The following is a 22,397-nucleotide window of genomic DNA, read 5'->3' on the forward strand; positions in this document are numbered from 1 at the left end:
TTTCTCTAGTGCATGTTGTGTTTTTGTTCAAGGATAACATATAGGTTCCAATATTTTTTACACCAACTTGAGGAAGAAGAGGTGTTGACAACAGAAGAAACCATAGAGGATATCATCTGGACTGCTTGTGCCACATACAGAATAGCAAGTATCATTCATTTTTTGCTCTCAGACTTAATGAATAACCCTGGAAAAAGAGATTACACTCTAGATATGTCAACAAGATTACACATTCAGAGAACAACAATGCCTAATACTTGCAAAACATTTCTTAATAGCAGGACTCATCACTCATGAAGCATCATTCCCCACTCGAAAATCTCTTCCCAATATCTGGAATGAGTGGGCATAACACAGACCATTTACTATACCGCCCTTCGCTCATAACTGAGTATCAAAATTGGACTGAATCCTGTTTTCTGGGCTAATCTCAGTTATTATAATTTGCCCATTACCTCTGAACAAATGGGTCACCTTTTTATTTGCTGTACCAACACGCGCTGTTTCTTCATGGTGGTCTGACTCAAAAGGTAGTAAATAAGATTTTCCCATTACTTAGTAAAAAGCTACAGGCTCTGGACTGACCTGACAGTGCAAGGTCTCAAGGACTTGTCTGGGCTCGTTTTGGCCTGAGCTCATCTGAGCTTATTTCAGGCATGATAACAATTGTCTAGACAATTGCTACTGCCTCGATTTATTTGAGTTTAGCTGTAGTTTATAGTGATAATAAGTCGCTATTTTGTGCAGACTGAATTGTCTGTGGCTATACAATAAAACATGGCATGGACTAGTGCAGACTGGGGATGGTACCAGATGTCCTAACCTGTAAACACAAACCATGATGCTCCATCAGCCCCCACCATCACACCTCAACCTTGTGATTCGGGTAAAACCACCTTTGGAGATGAAAAAGAGAACACAAAAACCTGCGTAACAAGAAACCAAGCAAAAGGAAGAAGTGATAATAACAATTATAACCATATTATTAATGAAGCTTTCTGTAGTAATTAGGTAATTCAGACCACCAGAACGTTAAAACATTAACTTGGCTCCACGCAGATGATGTTTTGCCCCGGCAAGATTTGGAGGTGCTGGGTGGGTGCAGGTCAAGGGGCTCCATCTATCCTACCACATCCTCCAGTCCCCGCAACCACTGCTACAGCACTATCCTGAACAGACACAGGCCTGTTTTGAAACTGAAATACTGATTCTGACAGTGACTAAAATACTTTCCAGCAACCTTTCTGATTACTATTACTACTACAATCGCTTCTAGCATAGCTGCTGTCCCAGTGAAGCAAACACTGGAGGAGTTTTTACATACTCTATTTTGATATTCAAGGGACTGCTGAACAAAACCATAATAAATACCAGGAGCCTGGACATCACCGCAATAAGGGCAGGACAGAGATAAATTTAGGTATGTGTCAAAACCAAGCGCTCAGGCTCCTGTGAATTATTTTAGGCTTGGAATTTCACTTGTAATATTTCACCTGGAAACACGTGCTTTAGCCAAGGACTCAAGTCAAAACTCAAATTTAAGCTCAGTTACTTAGATCGAAGACTAGACCCAATTTATTTTTACAGACATTTGTTGCCATGCTATTATATAAGTTATCTCCATATAAGGTCTTTTTTTATATACATTTATCTAACAGTATTTGTTAACAGCACAACATTTTCTATATCTACTGAAAAACAGAGACTGTCGCCGGGGCAGGGACATCCCCAAGGACTGCAGCAGAGGAAACCCATTACACACACGACCCTATCTTTCCTTGCCATATACACCGAATACACAAAGATATACTGGATATATTAGTACATCCAGGAGAATTGGTTTCACTTCAAGGGAGAAGAATCACTTGAGACTAAATCTCTCCACTAGCGCTGACCCTATTTAAACAAAAGCGACAACAAAAAAAATCACATAAAGGTTAAATTAATTGGGTTATTTATTGAGGTGAATGAATGAATGAATTCTCTAAAATAAACAAGCATTTAAATAAACAGTGTTTCCTAAAACCTTGTTTAATAACAAAACAATTCCAGCATATACAAAAAAGCATGCACTAAAGCACTGAGTTAAGGTGTTTTCAGAGAGCAATTGCTTTAGCGCTTTCCATGTTAGAGGTACAGGACCGTATTTTTTTCTTAACACCTCACCCTGTACAAAAAGGGAGATTTCAGTTTTCAAAAGTTGGAGTTAAACGTTTTACAGTATTCGCAGCTCAGGCTCTGCTACCATGCATTAACGGCACAAAACCAAAGAAGGGAAAATGATTAAAAAAGGATTAGCAGTAATCTGTCTGTTGTTGTTTTCCATATTGAGCAATCACAGTTGTGACAAGCAAATTGGATTAAAACTGACTTCAGTTCTAAAAGAAAAAAAAAATAGTTACAGTGTACATCTTTTCCAAGCCCTCAGATATTTTTATATTGAGCAACACTTTTTAAAATACAGTACTACCTCACCAATGCATACAAATGGTCTCATCCAGACCCCCGGCAAGCCATGAGCCTGCGCCTACTTATATGCATATGCTTTGATCAGACCTTAAAAGATTTTAAGTGATTTGTTAAATTAGCCATGAGTGGTCCCAGGGAACTAATGTATCCATAACATCAGCACTGAGTTAGCAACACCATAGTATGCGACGCTATTAAATCTTTGGGTCAGAAAGCTACCAAGAAGTGTCCGCGGTGGGAGAACCTAAAGCAAATGCTCAACTACACTAAATAACGATACGGCAGGAGGATCAGAGCACGGCTGTGCTGCTGCGTCCTCCGACGTGCAAAGCACGGGGCTGCAGAAGCTGTGCAAGCACAGCCACGAAAGCCAGGAAAGTCTGTGAAGAAACAGAGCAACTTCCCTTTGGCCAGAGACGGAAGGGTCAAGGGGGAAAAGGGGCATGAAGCAAGCAAGCACGATAGCTGATGGGTTCATATAAAAGGCCAGAGGCAGCTTTCTGTGTTTTATTCATCTTTATTATGTATAACATTCTTTTGAAGTCAGCCCTGTTCTTCATTTCATCCAGGAATTATTCAGAGCTTGTGTTTTCTAGGCATCTCTGCAGTTCTACACCGTCAGCTTACACCGTGCCAAGGGTTGTTTAAAATGTAACATGAGGTTCTTATTTTATTTATTTTTTCTGGTTGCTCTAAACAGGCGTTGCTTCGGGAAACTTTGATTTCAGCTAGAAAGTCTATTCTTCCATGAAAATGGGAGGCGATGGAGGAAACAGCGAACCGCTCACACACACACCGTAAATCTCTCCTCTCCCACAATAAAACTTCCATCATATTGCTGCTCCCCCTCATGTTGGTGATTTTCCCACTCTACAAATGCCAGATTTAATGCCTCCTTCATCTCCTACTCCCCTCGCTGTGCCTCAACGTGCACCATCATTTATAAGTAAAATGCTGCCTGTGCCATCATTTATTGAGCTACCACGTTTTAGCAATAGGCTCGATACTTCACACTAATGTGAATAAGAACCTGCCTGTACAGAGACACCCCAAAGAGGAATATCCCATCCGAAATCCCTCCTGAGAGACCCTCACGCTGCAGTCCCCCTTCCTGCTGCAGTACCTGCAGGTACAGCACTGGGGCACCTCAGACCAAAGCACAGAGGTAGTCCGCCAGGTAAGCTTTCCTCTTCCCTTTTTGGGGGGAAGAACAAGTTGCTACATCCTAATGGTCTCAGGGTATATTCTGACTTTTACTGAGCCCTGGTTGACTCTGTAAGCGCTTTCATTAAGGTGTTAATCAGCGTGCAAAGGCATCAAATGTGGCCTGGAACAAGCAAGGTCAGCTTCTGGTGGTCAGCTCAGAGCATCCTGCATTAGAGGACAGAGGAACCGGCTCTTTGAGCCATGTCCTTCCCATTTTTTCTTTAAGCCCCACACAGCATCAAATATTCTCCTTGTGCTTTACAAAAAATAAGTCAGGGGCTGAGCCAACAGAGGCTTATTTCTTCAGCTTGACCCTTCCGCCCAAAATCTAGCAACGGCATCAATCTGAAGGCAGTATGAAACAAAATTCCCCAGGAGCAGCAAATCTCTGAACAAAAGAAGCACACTCACTACTCCATGCAATTACACAGCAATAAATTACATTGCTTAGAGTTACTTGTTTGTTCACTCCAAGTACCACAAAATACTGAAGGAAGGGATTAGAGAGGCAGGCCCCAAGGTGCACTTTTCAGTAACACTTCCCATCTGCGCAGGAATAATCCCCTTTTGCTGATCAGGCACAGCAGCTCATGAATAAACCAGGTCTTCCCAGCTCTCCCCACCTTGCAGCCCCCACGGGATGCCAAAAGGAAAGCAGGTGCATATATGGTTTTACATATATTATTTGGATGGGCAGACCTGCAAAATTCTCCTGACCAGTCTAGGGGAAATGTATTTTCTACAAAAACGAGAATCGTGACAACTGAAATACGAGATGCTCTGGCTTTCTAAGAGCTACACAATTGCTGTGTGATCCAGCATCTGGATTAAGGCATATCTTCACAAGCAAAAATAATGCGCTTTGCTTTTGACGGAATATAAGCATCACCAAGAAGCATGCATAAGCATCTCTTTTTCCCTCTTTATCCAGCATCTTCCTATTTGGCAAGTGTATGAAGAGCACTGCACATGCTGTGGCCCTTAAACCGTAGCTGCTGAAAGAGGGCTGAAACTTAATGAAAACCTCGAATCCCAGTTTAATTTTGTTCATTTTACCTCCTTCCTCTCCTAGATTCACGCACCTACCTGGCCACTCCTCACAGCGACAAACGAGACATTTAGAAACATGATATAGACAAAGTACTATATATCTACATATGGGTGTGTATACACACACACACAAACACACACACACATATATATATACACACACACTTACAGGCACAGTCTTCCTACAGTTACACACTTGGATTTTAGTTAAACACTAAAATAATACTTGTTGGTCATGCTGCCTGAGCAGAAAGAAACTGAGCCCCAGCAGCTTCCTAAAAAATTAGGATTAAACACAGCTGGGAGCACCTGGCTGTGAATACTAAGCCCTGAATAACGCATTTGGCAGGTGTCTAGAGCACTCTGAGGCAGTGGCCATGGCCATGGGGCTGTGACCGTCGGGTGACAAACACTCTACCCCAAACCCTTCTGCAAACCCACCTGTCAGGTGTTCGTCTCCTTAGACCAACCCAGGCAGCTCAGCAGCTAGATGCACCATCAACAGCATTGAGTAGAGCACCTTCCAAGTTCTCCTCCACCCCTCGCCCCTTTCTGACTTTATTTTCCCTCTCTCACCATCATGCCCTACATAGAAAATCACTATGGCAAGTAAAATGCCAGAGGTAGCACCACTTTTGCTGTAAAACTTTTCTTCTAATTCCCCATCTCTCAGGAGTAATTGCTTGAACCAAGACACACGTAAACTAGACTACAGCAAGGTTGTCACGGGAGGGGACTTTCCTTGGCTGATGTGCGAGGAAAAAACCTCCAGCAACAAGGCTGCGGAATGTAGTAATTTATCTGGATCTAGTCAAATTCTCTTTTCAGCATCATAATTAAAATTCATGGTCCTAAAATCTAGTAACCTTTACCACGTGACCCAGATTTTGGTCTTTATGGCTTCTTAGTAATTTGGGTGCTCAGGCACAGTCAAGAAAAAGAAGAGTCATTTAGAGAGCTAAGGGACACCTGTGATGCATGGTGAGGCACAATCGGAGTAAAACACTTAGGTGTCTACACATCTCCTTGAAAACCAACATTTCCTGTCTCATTCTACTCATTTCTAGACAGCAGAAATTGTTATTCTTTACTGTTATTGTTTTTGCTGTACATATCCTCTCTGCTTAATACCTTTTTCTTATCTCAGCCTACTCTACTCTAGATGTAACCAAGATGCGAAGATGCTGTGCTCCCAACTCTGAGTGAAATCACATTCAATAATTAAAAAATAACAACCGATAGAATTCTAATAGAGGAGACTAGGGGAAAAAAGGGAGAAAAATCATGATTTATTTTGAATTAATCTTGACTTGTTATTTGATGGAATCCCTAGCATACAAGATTCTTTCTTGAGTTTGTGATTAATTTTCTGTAAAACTTTAAAAATCCATAGACCTTACTTGGTCCATCTGCAAACTGGAGAAATAAAACCAGGAACTATATTTTAAACATGAAGGAAATCAGGCTTTTAAAATGTCTGTGTCTACAGTACTGTGAAATCTTTTTTATGAATGAATCTGAATCAGCAATCCAAGAGGTAATTATATAAAAAAAAAAAAAAGAAAAAAAAAAGAAAAAAAATGGCTATTTTTTCCTATGTCCTTTACAACCTCTCAGACTAGATTTGTAATTGAAGTGCAAACTGACCTTTATAAACTGTGCAGCAAGGCTAAAATATATTATTCTACAGGGCTTGGGGGAATTTGCCATCCTCAGCAATCCAATAATTTAACTTTCTTTCATTTACGTTCCTCAGACAATGTGACATATTTGGATTTTCCCTCTTCACTAGATGCGAATCAAGCAGGAGAGGCTGAGCGGCTTTATAGACACGATAATCTAAAGCTCCTGACAAGCTGCTGCCATAACTTCGTTTTTGGTAAATAGCTCAGTTCTTTGCCCACCTTCTCAAACGCCTCGGCAGCTAACACTAGCCCATGTTTCATTCTGTTTGCAACGTGCTAGTTCAGACCACATGCACAAACCATCCATCGTCATCAGCTGGAACATCCGAGATGGTTTTGTCGGTAACCTTGCCATATAGTAACTCAAGTGCAATCATGTAAAGTACCAAAACCACACAATTAAAATAGGTCACGTACCAGGACATTTAAGATTTTCTTACTCAGTAATTACACTGAAAGGAAACAAGTGCACTCAGAGCTTAACATCAGCATGGGAAAGACCTCCCGGCACATAAGCAGGAAGCACTCGAGGTATCAACCATGTGAACCTCTTTCAGGTCTTGGGACTCCATCTACAGGCATGAAACAACCGGATCTGCTCTAGCATTGCTCTCCACCATTATAACTTCTTTTTTTCCTGCTCCAGCTAAGCTGATGATACTATCTACAGAGCAAGGTTGGGCTTCTGCTCCTTCCTTCGCCTAAGCATGGGTGCACTGGAGCAAGCAACGCTCCTTCACCTCTCCTCATGCATGGGCTGTACCATCCCTCTTTCCTTTTACGTCTTAACCAGCCTAATTAGCTTTTTCTACAGCCCTGCATAAAGTCACAATCAAGAAGGCAAGCAAAAGCATCACATTAGCTCAATGGCTGGTACAGGTTTACTAGAGAGGACTGACCAGACTGCATGCTCCACTTCGCCATATCCAGGATTTTTCAGTTTGCACCTCTTGGGTGTCAGCACCAGAAATCTTGTTCCCCTGCTTGGCTTCGCCTTCAAGAAGCAAGACTAGACTCCAGCTACAACCAGCTCCTCCCAAGGCAACATATTTATTTTCTTTTTTTTCCCCCCCATCCAAAAGGGTGGATATTATCATCTTTAACACCATTTAAAAGAGTGCTACACAGGTTTTTGGTGCACAGAGTTAACATTTCCTGCAGCTGAAGGGAAAGAAAAAAAGAAATACTGCTAAGCAAAACACTCGCTGAGCGCTCCACCTTTTGAATGCTTTAACGACTTTGCTCTCTTTGCCTGCACCTTCACAAATGTGGTTGTTGCCATGGGACTAAGTGCGCAGCACTCCTGGCACTCAAACCTTCCAACTTTATTGAACTATTTACTGTTGCGCAGTGAAGGGGTTACGTGTACAGTCTTAACCTTCTGGACTTATTTACTGTATCAATATTAATAAAATAACTCTTAAAGGAGGAAGAAAATTCTTCCACAGCTAGTTTAACCCCAGAGCATGTGCACTGGTGAATTGAGATTTTTTTTTCCCTTCGTTTTCTTAAATCTAGAAAAAAGAAGATTCCTGTTCTGTGACATTGCAATCTAGGGAAGAGGCATGACATTTCTTATTCATTATTCTGCAAGACTGAACTCATGAAGATCAGAGGACGGGAACAGGCGAGCTCTTCATGCACAAATTGCATCTGTGCTTAGTGAACGCTGGGAGAGTGAATATAAGGAGACAGCAATATAAAACATTGTGGTAAACACATATAATTCCCTCGAGGATTGACTTTTTCCAGAATAAAACATGTATGTTTGTTGAATATCTGACCTTCAGCTTGGTTATTAGCAGTAGGGTATGGATCCATGGCTGATCAGAAGGGTTTCCCAGAATAAATGCGTTAAGCTATGTGCTAAATTCCCAAAGCTGTGACATTACTAACAGCCAGTCAATGATCTTGAAATTATCTTTTTCATAAAGCAGCCATAAATTCTCCTTTTTTGTCTTCATAGTTTTTATCGAGCATTATTCACTTTTCATCCTCCGGGTCATTTTCCCAGAGTGCATCCTTGTCTGGCTTAATTAGCTCCTTTTCAAACAAATTAGGAAACGAGGTTTAATCTGCCCCCTTAGGAGACTGTCTCCTGATCTTACGTAGCACTCCATGCCTTCAGCACCTTGTGTGGAGTGCTACTTACCAAAAATAACGCCCTTACTCTGTTAAAACATTCGCATCCATACAAATTGTCCAAGAACTGCTTAAAACAGTGGAGCCTCCTGCAGTGGGAACACGAGTGTCTCAATGCGGAGGGCTTATTACGGCCCTGCTCGAGTGCAGTGCGAAGGGACTCAACCGACAGAGCACTGCAGAGGAAAAATGCAGTGGTTTTAGCAAGCGAGAGCGACTTCTTCAGCAAAGTGACTGCTCAGCAGATCCTCATGCTGTTCTCTGAGACTGGGCTCAATTTTTCGTGCTTTTTCAAGCCCAGCAAACCTTCCTCGGGATGTCAATTGCTTACAAGGATAGCCTGCAGAACCACTACTGAAGGTACCACCCAATGCCACCGATCAGAAGAAACGTCATTCCAGCTGACGCAACGCCACTCCTGGCTTTATGGCCAGCATAAGTCTCAGCAAATAAATGAAATCCAACGGAAGGATTTCACTAAATATCAGTATGTTTGGATTAGCGTGTCAGGCCCCTGCAGGACTCCACTGCAGAATGGATGCTTGGTCCTGACAACAGCACGGTCCGGACACACGCACATGAATTATTAAACAAACTTCATCCCACAGGTCCCTCTAGTCAATCAACATGAACTGCATTGATGAATGGGTAAGTACAGGCAGAAAAACCTACTGTAAACATGCATCTTCCACCCCCTAGAACTCAAAAAGTTTGCAAAATCTGCGCTCACAAATCCAGGGGCAAGTCACTCCAATTAGGATCTCATGTTGTATGATAAACTTCTTGCCTGTGGATATTTCAACCCAGATAAAAAATATATATGTATTTGCCTTCTGCAGGCTGTGCTGGCAGAAAACAAGCTTGTTTTTTTTGCTATCCCTAACTCCGTGGGAGGAAAGAGGCAAAATGTTTAAAGTTGGTTTGTTTTTTTGTTAGAGGGGGGCGGAATTTTGCCCTGTTGACTCAAAATGCCAGGCTTTAACACTTTAAAGAACCATATTCTTATTTCTAATACACAAGAATGGCATAAAAGTAAAAATAAGATAATATTTTGGCTAGTAACAGGAGTGGGAATGTGGGGACAAATGAAAAATCATCAGTGTGAATTCTGCATTTCCCAAACAAATATCTTGGTATAATTTTACAAGAAGACCAAGCGTGAGTATAGTTCTTACACATGGCAAAATCAAAGTTTCTGCTCAGGTCAAATGTTCCTGCTCCAGAGTGCTTGCTTAAAGATGTTTTCGGTGTCCAAGCTGGGGGCATATATTTTTAACATTGGGAACAACATCGAAAGGAGTGGTTGGGTTGTTATAGGGGAAGATTTATATTTACAGCATCTAGTCACTGGTAGTAGTAATAGAAAGGACAGCCAGCTCGCCTTTTACCCACATCTGTGCTTGAGATCTGGGTCTAAAAACCTGGGAACGTTACTGCAGACGCTATTCCCAGCCTATTTCCAAGGACTCGTATCTTGATGTGGGAAGAAGCTGTTGCTTCAGCCCTATTTTCTGTCCATCTCTGACCTCTGACAAGAGCAATTTCAGAGGAAAACACTGAAAAGGGAAACGCTTCTCTAACAGATTGATCTGTAGTGATCATTAGGAACTGCTCAGGTACGTGAAGGACCCCTCCAAGCGGTCAAAAGCAGATGAATTTATCGTTATCACAGAGTCCTGCAGTTCAGCACAAGCTTCCGTAATTTATCACAGAGATGTCACACATCTGCTACGCTGGGAATCTTAAGGGTGAGATCTGTCACATAAATATAATTATTAATGAAGCAAGTGTATTATACAGTTAAATGCAAATGTTACAATCTGGCAATCCATTTTTACTGCCAAATCTAGAAGGTTTTTCATGTCAGAAATTGATGCCAGAAGCGATAAATAGAGGAGAAATAAAGTTAATCCAACTGCTTTGAGTTTACCAGGGAAGGTATTACTTTGAAGGGTTTAACATATTAACAGAATCAAAACGACGTTTCAAAGTATTTATGGAAATCTTTTTTTTTAAGCTTATACAAGCAGAATAACAAAACCATATAAAATATTATTAAATCCTATCCTTAATTAAACATGCTGACACTTAAAAGCCTCTGTCTGATATACTTTAAAAAATCTTCTTTCCGTAAATTATGACTTTAAAACTTCTTCCTACTGCAGATGAATCTGCATTCCACAGGAATTAAAGCCATCTTAACAGGAGCTGCTTATATAAATCATTTATTTTTCAAGCTATCCCACCAAATTATCAAAGCTAAGGGTAGGAAAAGAAAAAAAAAATATGCAGAAATGATAAAATGCAACTGAAAAAAAAATCTTTTAAGACAATTCACAAAAGCTGAGGAGTGTTGATTCATCCTGCCTGCCCCAGCCAGAGGATGAAGCTCTTCCTGTGAGAACAACTGTCCAGCCTCCCTAGAGCACAGGTACAGAAAGCTGAACATCTCAAAAGGGTATTTCAGTCCAGTTAAGGTAAGATTTACCCCACAACTCCCAATCAAGCCAAAGTTTACTATGCTTCTTGCTTTAGTATCAGTTTGGTGGGAAGAATCTGAATCCTTCCTTAATCAGTAACCCTGAGGGCTGCAGAACTAGCAGTAGAAATGCTCTCATTTGACTGAAAGGGCAATAAGATGTCCTTGAGATGTCCTAGGGGTCCCACCAGGCCTACAGCTATTATTTCAGAAGTGAATGGAGAGTCCAAGTCCTGTGCTGAACTTGTTGACCCTACAGATGTGTCTCCTAACGTAGGGTATCTCAATTGCCTCAAGAGTTTGCAGTCAACTTTAGGGTGAGCTAAAGCTCGGTAGATACCACTGACTGAAATCATGTGGACATCTATCTACAGGTGTCTTATCCTAGTGGTATGAAGATACCACTAACAGCCTTTGTCAAACAAGAGCCACAGGCAGATCCAATTTATCTTAAACTTAACACATCTATCCTGAACGCCAAGGTGTTTCAAAAGCACTTTTACAAGTACAGCAGACTATCAGCTAAGGGATGAGCCCAAGCAGACTCACTGTCATTCCTTAATTGACTCATGTTGTTCAGACAGGTTTCAAGATGGAATGGAGATGCTTTGCCTCCCGAGAGCATCCCAGATGGGGCATCCCATATATGTCTTAATGGTGAGCTTTAATGGTCTCACTTGATGGCAAACTAAACTGATGGAGTGGTTTTACCCACCTGAAAAAATTCTTCTGGTGACACAGCATATTTCTTGGGTTAAAGTGAGGAAGACAGATATTTTTGTAATCATAGGAAAGAATAAGGCAAACCATCCATGCATTTTGGCACAGTTTGCAACCCCAGGGGAAAAAAAAAAAAAAAGTGCCTTGTGAGGTTTCTGTTTGGTTAGAAGCCAGACCCAAGCATCAATCCAAAAGCTGCACTTTTTGCTTCTCTCACAGGACGATTGCCTTCGTTTCACCCCTGAGCAGATCAGATCTCGAGCAGAGCTTCCTGTTCTGAAAAATACTTTGAAGCTCCTTTTTACTACTGCACCATAATCAGCTCTGCTGCATAGCCCTAATAAAATCATTAAAGTATTATACATCAAAAAAGCATGCACCTCATCAGCGTTCTGCAGACAGTGACCACTTCGCGGGTATCTGTTCGCTATTACGGCTTATACGTGACATCCAGGTTATGGCCTTAGGAATTCTCTGCTGCGCACCACTTTAACCAGGATTCGAATACAGAAGTATCTGTGTCCTTGTGGGTTCTCCTACACTGATCTTGCTGTGTCAGGATGTCTGTTTTTTTCCAGGGAAATGGGAGAGAGCTACAACAGAGAGTACTGATTATTGCCACACCACTTCTACAAGAAAAAAGAGGCTTATTTTCACACACTGTACAGATGTAGAGCCGGGCTCTCTCTCAATTGCAGAAAAGGGGGAAAAAAAAAAGCTTCTATTACAAAACACAAATGTTCAAATCATGTCAACGGGGGAAGGGAAGTGGAAGCCAAAACATGGGCTTTTCTTCAAAGTAGGAGAAACCAACACATTTTTCAGAATGGACGTAGTCAAAATTCTCTTCAGTGCTAAAAGCCTCTACAATATGCTTCTCACAACCCTTCTCTTAACAGACAAATTCTCCTGCTATTGACTGATAAAGGATCCAAAACCACCATGATATAAAAAATGTGGGACACAATCCAGACACACGTAAAAAAGGTTATTAAGCTATGACTGTAACACAGTACAATATTGACAATATTGACTTCCTTGCACCTAGTATAAGCTATGCTAAGGCTACACATGCAACGAGGACGCAAGCTTTCATGGGTGCACAATTCAGGAAGGCTGATTTGGAGAATAAAGGCAGCTGTCCTGCCCAGCCAGCCTCCACAGGAAATGAAAAGGGAATCACAGACCCTTCCTACCACTAACAGCTCAGTGCTGTGGCTTCAAGGTATCACCAGAGTCATAAAATACTGTTTGAAACCTGAGATGACCATATTTCCTTTGAAAAGGCGATGTCTGCATGCCTCTGCATTCAGCTGGGTAAAGGTGATGACGTGCTTTGTCCATAATTAACAAAGATGGGAAGATAGAGTTCACGGGGAAGTGTATCACACTCTTCAGAGGGCATTGCCCAGGTTACAAAAACATTTTCATTTTCAACCTCCTTTTTTTGAGGATATCTTCCTCTAATAGGAACAGAAAGTGGCTTTCATTACCTCTTGGAGATAGTGATTTATCTGGGCAACTAACCGTAGCTGCCTAAATTAAGAGCTTGCTACCTTCAATACCTGGAGTTATGGAACTGCATCATCTTGTGGATAAGGAAGGACAGTAATTCCTTGGGAACTTGTATTATTAAATCAAAGGTTAGGAGGAAAAAAAAAACAGTAGCCTTTCTGGCAAGTATTAGTCCTTCACAACCTGTTTTTAGTCAAGCATCACTGGAGAACGCTATCAGCAGCGTTGGCCTACTGGACCTAGCTTTTCACCCCACATCTACTGCATCCCCCTTCCTCTTGTTCCTCCTTTGTTTCCTAATTAATACAAATTAGCTGCATTCAGCTGACTCCATCTAGAGCTCCTTACGTGCATCTACATTTAATTTTTTGGCACTTCCAGCTCCAAGCACATAGCCCCCAGGTACTTGAGCTAGCTCCATGCAGAGCTTGGACCACAATTATTCACTCTGCTCTATGCATACATAATATATTCACCCTGATTATAGCTGGTACTCATTTTTTCTGTATTTGCTCTTTTGATGAACTATCCCAAATTCACTTGCGAAAAATACAGTCCTTATTCTGAACAGTTCAGTTCTCAAAGGGAGGGACAGTATTTCAGAGGGGGCAATAGCCTTACCTGACAAGAAGTCATCTGCCTCCATCTGAATCAACTTCCTCATGATGCCCTTACAAGCACTCTGCACAGGACTTGGAAAGTTTGCATGTATAGGAAAAAGAGTCAGACAACTTTGTTTTGTTTTATGTTGTTTTGTTTTGGAAAAACTCTGCAGATAAGTAAGTAAATATTTTTGCAGTGTACAGATTACAGTAGCTAAATGTCCTGCCTGGCAGGACTGCTTACCTACTCATCATGAATCCCTGTTCCTAAATTCTCTGCTTCTAGCCTAACAACATCACATTAGGCAGAGTTATAGTCACCTAGTATGTTGGAAATCAGAACATGTTCCAGTTTTAGTATTTAGATATCCTCAAACACAATCATTTTTCAGTAGTCAAAGCTATAAACCTACCAAATGTTCATTCATTGCTCCCTGACCGTCTTCCAAATTGAAGGACGTTCAAGGAGAAACATGCATCAACCTCTGAAGGAAAAGGGTCAAGTAGCAAAGGGACAAGAGTTTAAACTATGATTTGCAAGCCGGAGAAGCAGAAAACGCTGCCCCAGAGGTCTCACCTGAAGGGCTGACAGTCTGCCTGTTCCTGAACACAAACAACAGCACACTGTAGGTAGCACGGCTGGCTCTCATGATTTGGGGCGTTCTGCATTTGACTGGTGCGGCTCTCCTGAGAGACAGGCAGAGATGTATGAAGAGCATTCAAGGCTGTTTGCATATATTTGGCTGTGGAATTGAGGGGCACGGCACAGGACACACCAGTGTCAGCATCTGCTGGTCTTCCTCTGCCTCACACCCTGCAATGCTTCGGCTTAAAGATGCACCAAGTCAAATGGGAAAAATCAGGAGAGTCCTGCTGCTGGAAGAGGAGCTGAACGAGGAGAGCAGAAGGAGAGAACCGAAGGACTTCAGGGGCTGATGACGAGGGCAGAGAAGCACAGTTAAAAAATTAAGTTATGTTTAGCTATCTGGACAACTAATGATAATTCCAAGATCAAAAATAATTATTGCAATTACTGTATTATGCATCTATTTATATAACTGCTCAGGAAAGAAGAAAATTATCTACTCATGTTTTTGAAATGCTCTGAAGAGCCAGGGAATTGATTCTTGAATAAAATAAAGAATAGTTTAGAAATGTAAGCACAATAGTTGCACTGGGTGATAAAAAGGCCTGTCTGGGTCAGGGATTTCCAGCAGTAGCCAGGGTGGTTTATGCTGCAAATAATTCTGTGCATGTAAACATTTTTCCTGATTATATTGATCTACACAGGCTGACTTCTTACTCTGACATCCTCCCCAACCTCCTAAATTTAGTTCCAAATCTTCTGACTATTATTATTATTGTTATTTTTAATCTTGAAGTTTGCCAAGCAGTGCACATGGGAACTGGAGCAGATCCGACGCCCAGATGAATGCAATGGATTGGGGAGAGAAGGATGGAGACCACAAACCAGTCCGAGAGACTAAACTGCATCTAGAAAAGCCAGTCAAATGCACCAGGCACATCTACGAAGTCCAAAACCACTTTTTTTCTTTGCTAAATGCAACAGGTTTGCATATTTATTTTGAAAATCTTGGCCAGGAAGGGCAAATTCCTAGGAAACATGGGACTTTCTACTCAGCAGACTGAATTATGTTAAAAAGAAATAGAAATCATATTCTCCCTTCCATTCACAGTCCAACCTCAGTGGGAGTTGCAGTTATGTACACAAAATCAGAACCAAGTCCTAAGTACCTGATTTTTGCATGCAGGCTACATTAAGAGAAGCAGCTTTAATAAATTGTGCTGCATTTGGAAAAAGCCATTTTAATTCTCTAATTAGCATGCGTACAATGAAAACTAACTGTGCGTGTTTGTGTATACACATATCCAGACGAGAGTTTAATGAACTGTATCGATTGCAAGTGAAACTTTCGTTTTCTCTGTGTTGTTTCTTGTGACGCCGGGATGAAGGATTCAACACTACAACCCGCAGTTCTCTACCTATAAAATAGCCTTTTATCTTTTTGCTCCTTCTCTCTTTTCTCTTCTTAGATTCACCGTCTTTGGTAAAGAGGGAAAAAAAAGAAAGGAAAAAGCTACACAAACATCCAAGGCTGGCCTTACATTAAAAAAAAATACACATCCACAAAAATCCCTCTTTCATTGTGGGCCATCATTTTCTGTTATCTACCTACCTTTCTCTGCCACTTGAAACCAGCACAGGCAAAACTTTATATGATCAATACCTGTCCTACCATCATTAACCACGGACAAAAAAGGAAGAAAATGAAGTTAGTCTGATAAAAAGATGTCCAGCTGTAAGAAAGACAGAAGAAGGACTGAGGATAGACGAGGAGAAAATGAAAAGGCTGGGATAAAGAGAGACCTGCAGCAATTCAAAACAGACTCACAGTCCATCCTGCAGCTCTTGAGTATCATTTGAGGTCCCCAGAGATCTAAGGCTTCTTTCCAGGGAGGTCACTGTCAACAAGAGAGAAAGAAAAGATATGAAGTAGTATACTTGTTCAGAGAAAAATATGTATTTTTTTTTAATTTCACTTTATTTCAAAATAACACAGTTAAGTAGTGTTTCTAGCTCTTAATGTTACAGCAACTGCACAAAATTCCCGGGGCTAGAGGTAGTTGTGCTTTGGGCTAGGAGATCAGGGCAGCTCTAGGAGGAGCGGGAAATGGCAGGAAACTCATCTCTTGGGACCCGTGGACCTTTGCGAGAAGCACCTCTGGTAGCGTGCCATCAGTGAAGAGGCAAGAAATTGCATAAAACCACCATTAATTGCTCAGAATAGCAATTAAGAGGCTGAACCCTACCTTCCATTCTCATATTTTCGTGCAGTGTTGTTCAAGGCTTTGGTCCTTTCCTAGGTTTTGGCTTAGATATGCAAATGGGGTGCTCTGCCGTGACTGCCTCGTGTGGTCGAACCAAAGAGCTTGCTCCGTGTGGTCGAACCAAAGAGCTTGCTCGTGCTTTTGCATCAGGACAGGGGAACACGCTACTCTAAGTGATCTACTAACGTAGCTGGAAGCTGGAAACACGTTTTGTTTGCAATACACAATGACTTCAGATTTCAGCAGAATCAGTGCAGCAGTTTAAAAAGCTAACAGTGGGGATCTTGTAAATCAGAAGTGTGATTTGGCCCTTCTGCTGGCTATTCTTTATGCTATATCATAAATCTACCCTTTTTACACCTTTAAATGTTCACTGTCTCAACTTCACTCTCAAATTAATAGAAGGTTAATACTTTTGCACTTTACATATCAATTATGCAAAGCATTTCACAATCTTTCACAATGAAAGATTCTAAATAAATGACATTCTCATTATTTACATTTGGGATTTTCCCAGGACACTTCCAGTTATAAAAACTCATAACCCATTACCAGTCATGCTTCAATATTTAAGGAAGAAGAAAGAACAGATTAGTGACATAGCTTAATTATTTTACTGAAAGTTTAAGAAATCCTTTATTTTAATGACTCTGCAGTCTTCAATTCAGTCTGCAACTTCAAACAAGTCACTTTACTATTTTTCCATTGACAGACAAAATCGAATCTGCTCTTCTCTTTTGGGCTTCTCTGGGCTGACAGCAAAAGTTATCAAACACATAAAATTTGATTATGTGCCTGGACAACATGAATATTCAAAAAAAGCTTGAAAACCACTATATATTTTCTGCCTTGTGCTAGATCACGGTAGTAGATTTCAGTGCAGCATTTGGCAACTCGCTAAGATAAAGCTTCAATGAACTATCTACAATTAAGCTAATAATGATTATCCTTTGCTGGATGCACAGTGGTTTAAAGAATAAATTGAGAGTTTTCACTAATATCCATTTGCTTCTCTATGTGCACCACATTTATCTTGCAGAGATCTCACAGATATTATAATTCCCTCTCTTCCCATGTTGCAATCTTAACAAATCAATCTCTAATGCAATTTCAAAGGCGAAACTCAGTATCTTCTAAAAATACTTTGGGACCGATTAACCTTTCCATGCACTGCAGAGCCTGGTGCTTGCTCAGAGAATGGAGAGCAAGTCAAGATAGAGACAGCACTTGTGTGGATACTGTGTTTTTGAGGATGCACTAGTTCTCACACACGCAACTCAAGGAAGCAGCGATAGCATCCAGAGACCTTCCTAAACTAAGCTGCAAAACAAGACAGTTCAAAGTGAAGGTTTGCCAACGTCTCCCTGCAAGTGGACACAAGAGCTTGATGAAAGACAGAGATCGGATATGCAGCCACTTCTTCGCAGTAAGAGGACAGACCTTTTGCTACTGCATGCTTTGGAGTAAAACGGCATTGGAAGAGGCTTTCTTATCGCACAAAACTGCTCAAGACTTCAAACATGCACCATTTCACACTAGGACAAATCCAACAAGGACCTGCAGCAGGAATGTAAAAGTAGAGCAAAGAGTTCATTAGTCAGGGGAGGAGATGACTCAAGATTAAGTCCTATTCTAAAATTGTATCTAATATTCTAATTCAAACTCAGTGTTGACATTCTTATATAAAGATCAGACACACATTCTGGGACAGCCAAAACGCTGGCATTTGACATGAATCTCACATGTGAAACAGCAGACTGAAACTCAAACCCAGGGCTTCTGGACTTCAGGGTGACTGAGCTCTCCTATATTTTGGGATTGGCCAAGAAGACTGGCAAAATCAGCATGATTTCTGTGAAAAGTATGGGGAAAAAAATCCCTCTCAACAGACCACATACTAGTTCTAATGGTCTGAGCAGTAACTTTCACATAGTAGCAACACATCCAGCTGTGCTGAAGAGATGCTGAGAGGCCAGTGTTACAACACAGATATGTCACTTAAAAAGCCTTGTATGCATAATATTTGAAGGTGATAGGGTAATCTTCCAGGAGCAAGTACATTCAGCAGAAGTATGCTGTTGGAACTGCACTGATTTACATAAACTGAGAGTCTGGCATCACTCATCTTCTATGGTGCAGCAATCCTTATAATCAATAGAGATGAGAAATAATCTCAAGATGCCAACAGTGACTTTATCACACCTACTGGATGATGAAAAATCCTTAGCTCAGCCCCTGAGATCAAAGTAATGGGACTGCCCATGGCATCAACCTGTCATATGGAGTCATTAATGAGCAAATAAAAGAAATTAGAGATAGAAGAGACCTATTAGAGCACTCAGGTTCTCCATTTGGCCAGAATATGTCTGATTATTCCAGTATATCCTCCAGTGATCAGCTCTGTATGATGCACGAAACCAACTGTTTTTACAAGGGCTATTTATTTTACTTATTTATAAGGCATTTACTGAGGCATCTAAAAGCCATACTCTGAAAGAGAAGGCAAAATCTTCATAAAACTAGGTGTTAAAAAAAAAAAAAGCCATCAATCAGAAAAATTCAGCCAGTGCTTGGGTTTACTTTTTTCTCCCTTGTAAAAAAAAACCCAAATAAACAGAAAACTAAACAAAAACTCCCAAAACTCCCACAAGCCAAACTCTTATCAGACAAACTTCCCTGTGTTCAACAGGGACAGTCCTCAAAGAATTAGACAGAAAGAAAGCAGATGCAAAGAACAGAAAAGACCTCCTTGTATCCTTTTGTACTTCCATAAGTGATAGGGTTAAAAAAAGGCTCTCAGCTCACGACCTGGCTGGAGAGTAATCCACTAGCACATACAAAGAACCAGTCACTAAGGTTTTTATTCAACATGTGGGAAAGATCCTCATTCTCACAGCAGAAAAATGGAGCAGGAGGCATTTATGTTCACGATCAGCCAAGGTCAGCTCCAAAGTGCAAAGATCCTCCTTGTTTAGAAGGTAAGTAAGTCCTAAACTGCTATAAAAGAATTTAAATCACCCCAAAGGCTCAGACTTCTGCCAAAAGAGGAAGGAAAGCAAAGAGGGACAAAGTGTGCAACCTTTATTACTTCTGCAGTACTACTCAATAAAAGTCAACGATGCTTTAAAATCCCAGTAGAAAGTTGACTTCTTGTTTTCATTTGAGACACCTTTTCCCCAAGGATAGAAAAAAAAGATAACTGAGACTGCCCACAGCCCCGCAATTTGGGAGTTCAAACAACAGGGGCCTGGTAGGGGTGAGGTCACGACATCCTCAGGATCTTGAAGGTGAGTAGAGCATTTCACCTCCACAGTTCAGTCTCCAAAAGCAATAAGGAGCCTGGTAATCTCCAAAGAGGTCGAGGTGAGGCAAGAAGAGAAGGGAACGGGGACCGGTGATTCAATTTACTGCATCGCTGAAGGACGTGAAGCACCCCATGCCCAGTGCAAGAGCAGTACAGTGTCACCTGATGAGCATCTGAAACATAGAAGCTCTACTTCCTGCTCCATCACCACACCGGTAGCATTGACTTCTGCAACATGCTCTGCGATTGAGTTTGCAGGATTTACTGAAGAGACCATAAGGCAGAGCTGTACGAGGCAGATAGGTTCACGGGCACCTTCTCCCATTTTATAGCCCTACAAGCTCCCTTACCCAATAGGTACTAGATTTGCAGAATCTTAGCACTACATTCAGCATCTCCTTCCTGGGCAAAGCTGTTCATATTTTGGGGGAAGACTGCTATAAAAAAGCCACCCACAAGCTCAGTGAATCAAATTGACTTTAGCAGTCAAAAAATAATATGGGTGGTGAACAGATCAACAACAGTACAGTATCTTATGGACATTTCTTCAACCTAAAAGCATTTTTAAAAGCATTATAAATTCATAGATTCATAGATTTTAAAGGCCAGAGACAGCACTTCTGATTACCCAATCTGATTTCCCAGCATAAAATTTCATCCCATCACTCGTACAACAAGGCCGCAGACTGTAGAAGGACATCTTATAAAAAGCCATCCAAATCTTGATTTAAGCGTTCCCAGTAACACCAAATCCATCACATCCCATCAGTAAGTACTTCTAATGGGCAGTTATCCTCATACAGAAAGACTGAATTTGTCTAGCTTCGGCTCCTACCTCCTGATCTCGTTACGTGTGAGAATGTTAGATTAACCAGCCCTATGCCATCTATTTGATGTTTTTCTTTCCACAGAGGTATTTATGGACCATGACCAAGTCCTCCCAGACGTCTAAAACAGAAGTCTCTGTGGCATGCATTTTAAAGTCTGATTTGCAGACTTCAGATAGCTGTGATAGCTCTTCTCCGTACCCTCTCTAATTTTACAAAATAGTTTAAGTGTAGGCACCATCATTACCTGCTTCAGAGAGAACTCAGTATAGGTAACTCTAACAGAAAACACACTCCCTGCTCAAGAAGAGAAACAAAGGTCATCAAAAATTGGTCTAGAACTAACCGAATTTGCATTATTGCACAAAGAAGAATAAAAACAGAAATTGGATCACAGCATTTCAAAAATGATACCCTGCTCATCTAAAGGGTTTCTCAGGTTAAACTCCACCACAACAAGCAGAGGCTTATCTGAGGCTCATCAAGTCAATATTAACCCAGCTAACTTAAGTACTAATACACACAGACTTACAAGCAGCTTGCAAAACTTCACTCTACCCTGGGTTCATATATAATACCAAAAGCCTAGAACACCCCTGTTTGTTAGGGTACCACTATGAGGGCTAAAGCAAGCAAAATCAGTGTTAATTCTGGTACTTCTGTGTGTTTCAGGACAAGTCATGCCTCCATCTACAGGCAAATCTGAGTACTGGCAATCACATCTAAGAGGTTCAAGCATCCACAGAAGCCACCAGTCTAGGTCACGGCTTTGGAGTTTTCTCAAAGAGCTTCTTCACTTTCTGCAACACTTTCTTCACCCCAAGCATCATTCATCCCATCACAACTCTCCAGTACGCCAACGGGCAAATATTACCAGCAACGTAAAGATGACTTTCTATGACTGAACTTCTCAGCTTCTTTCCTGGCAAGGAGGTTGTCAAACTTGTGGTATCCAAGTCATTTGCCCAAAGCCAATAAATGAGTGTTTTGAACAACCATTTGTGTAATGCATCAATTACTCTCTTAAAAATAACAAAAAAAGGAAAAAGAAATGTCTATTCCCTATTTTGATTTTGACCAGTTCAGAATCATCTTCTTTGTGCAGTGACAGACTCTGAGAAACTAGTGAAGAATCACAGACTTCACTTAGGTTGGGGGGAACTTCTGGAGTTCTATAGTCCAACCTCTTAGTCAAAGTAGGTCCAACGAGGGTAAGTTGCTCAAGGCTTTGTCCAGTTCTGAACGTCTTGAAGGATAAAGGTCGCACAGCCTCTCCCGGTCTAGCCTCTCCTTTTCTAGCATAGAGTTGTAAAGTCTGACCACCTTCATGGTCAAATGTTTTCCACATATTGAGTTGGAGTTCCCAGTTTATGCCCATTGGCTCTCGTCTTTCCACTATTCATGTCTGAAGGGAGTCTGGCTCCACCTTCTCTACATAGGTGCAGAAAAGATCTCCCTAACTCATGTTTACCTTGCTGCTGACCAGTAACCCAGGTCTTTTCCTGCAAAATTGCTTTATAACCAGATAGCCCTTATCCTTGCCTGCTA

At 41.2% G+C, this 22,397-nt stretch overlaps 1 protein-coding gene across 5 annotated transcripts in view; it reads right to left on the minus strand.

Moving 5' to 3' along the window:
- TSNARE1 (t-SNARE domain containing 1) overlaps positions 1–22,397 on the minus strand; it is a 461,846-nt gene that overhangs the window by 280,468 nt on the left and 158,981 nt on the right. For all 5 annotated transcript variants that reach the window (XM_062568440.1, XM_062568439.1, XM_062568445.1 and 2 more), the window contains one exon: positions 16,283–16,352. In XM_062568440.1, the coding sequence (XP_062424424.1) occupies positions 16,283–16,352 (70 nt within the window). The remainder of the gene's footprint in view (positions 1–16,282; positions 16,353–22,397) is intronic.

The sequence above is a fragment of the Rhea pennata genome, chromosome 2 (assembly GCF_028389875.1).
Source record: "Rhea pennata isolate bPtePen1 chromosome 2, bPtePen1.pri, whole genome shotgun sequence".
Lineage (NCBI taxonomy): Eukaryota > Metazoa > Chordata > Aves > Rheiformes > Rheidae > Rhea > Rhea pennata.